The sequence below is a fragment of the Lindgomyces ingoldianus genome, assembly GCF_010093535.1.
Source record: "Lindgomyces ingoldianus strain ATCC 200398 unplaced genomic scaffold BDR25scaffold_25, whole genome shotgun sequence".
NCBI lineage: Eukaryota > Fungi > Ascomycota > Dothideomycetes > Pleosporales > Lindgomycetaceae > Lindgomyces > Lindgomyces ingoldianus.
The window spans coordinates 588,549-592,066 of NW_022985186.1; the positions used below are offsets into that span (position 1 = coordinate 588,549).

The 3,518-nt window shown below is 34.7% G+C and overlaps 1 protein-coding gene across 1 annotated transcript; it reads right to left on the reverse strand.

Annotated features, from left to right (window-relative positions):
• Positions 1-2,381: 2,381 nt before the first annotated feature.
• On the reverse strand, positions 2,382-3,284 carry BDR25DRAFT_357680 (uncharacterized protein; the record flags this gene model as incomplete). Its single annotated transcript, XM_033695837.1, has 5 exons — positions 2,382-2,478; positions 2,720-2,825; positions 2,854-2,929; positions 2,961-3,041; positions 3,093-3,284. 5 exons carry the CDS (start codon positions 3,282-3,284, stop codon positions 2,382-2,384), a joined length of 552 nt encoding a protein of 183 aa, XP_033545205.1.
• Positions 3,285-3,518: the final 234 nt, after the last annotated feature.

Sequence of the window (3,518 nt, forward strand, 5' to 3'; positions counted from 1 at the left end):
TAAACTTAAAATAGGCTTAATTTATACTTAAAGCGCTTAGACTTTTAAGCTAAGTATTTAATTACTAATTTTTTTCTAAACCTTCCTGTTTCTCACACAACGTCTTATACCTACTATAATACCTTACATAGTAATTAAACTAGACCTCTGTGAAGCTCTATAACCTTACTCGTGCACAATCGTGACATGTAGGAAAAGTAGTTTAGTAAGGTCTTAGTAAAAGTAAGCAACTTAGGTGTGTAAGCAACTTGCCTGTAAAGTATGTTATTACTTTTATTAAAAAGTAGTAATGCTACTTAGTTTATATAGTAAAAAACTAAGATAAACTAAACTTTAATTATAACTTTTTTATAACGTACTTCATAGGCGAGTTGCTCACACACCCAAGTTGCTTACTTTTGCCAAGACCCCACCCTAACAAACTCTATTATGGCCTATAACAACCTGCTCTGGCACTATATAGTACAGTACAGCCTAGAATATTATTTAGATACTACTTCTGCTTCTTGCTTACATGTTTGCGCGTTATGCCTAGTCTAATTGCACTGTCTACAGCGCCTTTAGGATAGCTCACCTACTTTAGCTTGCACCTGCTTCTTTACCTTCTTTCTGTTACTGCGCGCTCTAAACTCCTTTAGAGCTATTAAGTATAGGCTTTTCTAAATTATTAAGGTCTTTTCTGCCTTAATCTGCTTTCTTTTATGTAATTTATGTTATGTAGCAGCTTTATTAGCTGCTTAAAGCTTAGTAATTTTCTGTTGCGCTAACACTAGCTTATACATAATTATTACTACCCCCTTTAAAACTTTTTTAAACGCTTTAACTATAAAAGTTAGTAAACTATTTATATGCTTCTAAATTCTTATCTTTATAAGCATTAATTATAACCTAAGTTCTAAAGTATTACTTAGGGTTTACAACTACTAAGGCTTATTATATATAAGTAGTAGTAGCAATAAAGTGTGTAACTTTACATTAAGGCTTATTATAACTTATTATAGGTTAAAAGGAACTAATCTAGCGCTTTAGAACTCTTCTTAGATATTACTAAAAGTAATTATAGCATAATAAGCTACTTTAAAGCATAGCAAGAACTTTATTTTTATAATATAAGTAATCTAGTTACGCATAAGGTTTTTAGCTTAGCACTTATATACCTTTTTTAAAGAAGTAAAATAACCTATATTAAGTAGCTATAAAAGGTGTAATAAGTAAAAAAGCATGTAGATAGTAATAATCTTATTATTTTTATAGTATTACTAAAAATAAAGTAAGTTATAGCTTTTATAGCTGTTAATAACAAGTAGATAGTAGCTGCTAACAGTACACTTCTTTATATGCGCGTTAAAGTGCTTTAACTAGTCTAGACTAAGCTAATTAGTAGTCTAGCTGCGCTTAGAGATTATAATAACTTAATTCTAAAGTAAATTTTTCTTTTTATACTAGTTTAAAAAGTAGTTGCTACTCTAGAAGATAATAAAAGGCAAAATAGCTTACCTTTTAGCATTAATACTCTAAATAGCTGTTATCTACTTCTAGTTGCCTAGCTAGACTGCTTTTAGCTGTCCTTGTCTCTCTAAACCTGTAATAACTGCCTTAGTAGATATTTAGCTTATTATAAACTTTATCTTATTAAAGTTGTACATGTTGTTATTCTAGATGCTATACTTAGCTTTAATATTTTTTATAAAGTTAAACTAGCTTTAAATTACTATAAGATTTTTATAAAAAGCTCTTTTATAGTTATACTTACACTTAAACTTTACTTTAAGCTTTAAGTAACACTTAATAAATATATTAAGCTAGTTTATACTATTATAGCCTATATTATGCTTAGTGTGTAAAGAATTAGCTATATTAGCTATAGCTACTAGCTAGGGGGGAAATCCTTGCGCATCTAGCTTAAGTATGTGCTAAATAATTACCTGCTTTTTATTATTATCTAGCTTTTATAAGTTAGCTGTATAATTAGCTTAGAAAAGTTGTCTAGCGCGTTAGTTACTTATTATCTTTTAAAAGACCTTATAGATAGCTGCAGCATGTTACTTAAAAAGTGTTATGTTTTATTTAAAAGCTTAAAGCATAAGCTGCATTTAATGTTCTTTTAACACGTCTAAGTAGTGTTGTTAGGAATGCATTAGTGTAGAAAAAGTAGTGTAGTAGGGTCTTAGCAAAAGTAAGCAACTTAGGTGTGTAAGCAACTTGCCCATGAAGTACGTTACTAGTTAAGATCTAAACTATATATATAAAGTTCTAAGAATTAATTGTTATTGCGCGCTGTAAGCGTCTAACATTGCAGCGCTTATTAGCGCTTATAGCGCTTAAACGTCCTTCTCTTATTAGACACTACATTCGGCTGTGCACTAGCTTAATAGGTCTGTCTATTCGTCGCCCGTTAGGTCACGTGAATTAACAGGTGGGGTGACAAGGGGATTCCAGGCTTGTTCGTTCAAACAGTAGGGCTTCTGTGGGTGGTAGCTTACGGTCCAATGGTGGGTTGTAACAGAGACTTTCTCTATTACCTATTAAAATCTAAGCTAGTTTAGACATATAGTAGTAGAGCTATAATAATTCTTAGTTAAGCTAGTGCATAGTAAAGGAGGTTTAGAACTATAATATTACCTAAAAAATTACAAAGGTCCCTTAGACAGCTAGGGAGAGAAAGCCTTTCTTACACCCTTATTAGCTAGAGAGATAGGGCTTGCGCCACTAAGGCTACTAGCCAGGGTTCCAATTCACTAGGCTCTCTCCCCATCCCGTCTGAGCTTGCTGAGATAAGGTTTTAGTAGATCCAGCAACCGCGCTAATCCAAATATGGAAAGGAACTTAGCATCGTCACCGCCACAAGGCCACTTTTGGGGTGGGACTGAGGCAGTAGGGCATTGACGCCGAAGTCGTTGTGGCCCAAATTCGCAACCAGCACACCCAGCTATACCTCCGATCCCCGTGTCAGCCGCTACTCTATGACGCTGATTCCAGCTCCGATATATGCCAAGTGCTAGCAAGCCCATGCAGAAAGGGCGGCGGGCATGAGAGCGACCCTACCAGTCCACAACGCCGACTATGCGCCCTCTCTTAACCCTTAGATTCACATCGCGCAAGTCCATGTGCAAAAGGCATTTGGGAAATCGTTCCAGACCGCGTGCCAGCCGTTTAAGTTTTCCTTCAGCAGGAAGCGGTGGCAGTGACGGCACCAATTTGTCCAGCTCGGCCCATGGGCGGGTAATCCGTTTCGGAAGTACGTCTAGAACTTCCAATCCTTCTTGTGCGATTAAAGGATCCATTTCTGGCAAAGAAATACTATGCAGCATACCCATAACTCTTCTAATTAGAGTTGGCAACAATTAAGTTAACTTAATAACTTGACTTAATTAACTTAATTAATAGCTGTTAATTAAGTTAATTAGCTAGGCAAAATTTACTAAGTTAATTAAGCAAATTATGCCTGCTTAATTAACTTAATTAACAGACTTAAATCCCTAGGATCTTAGGTTTACTAGGGGATATAGGATCCTTTA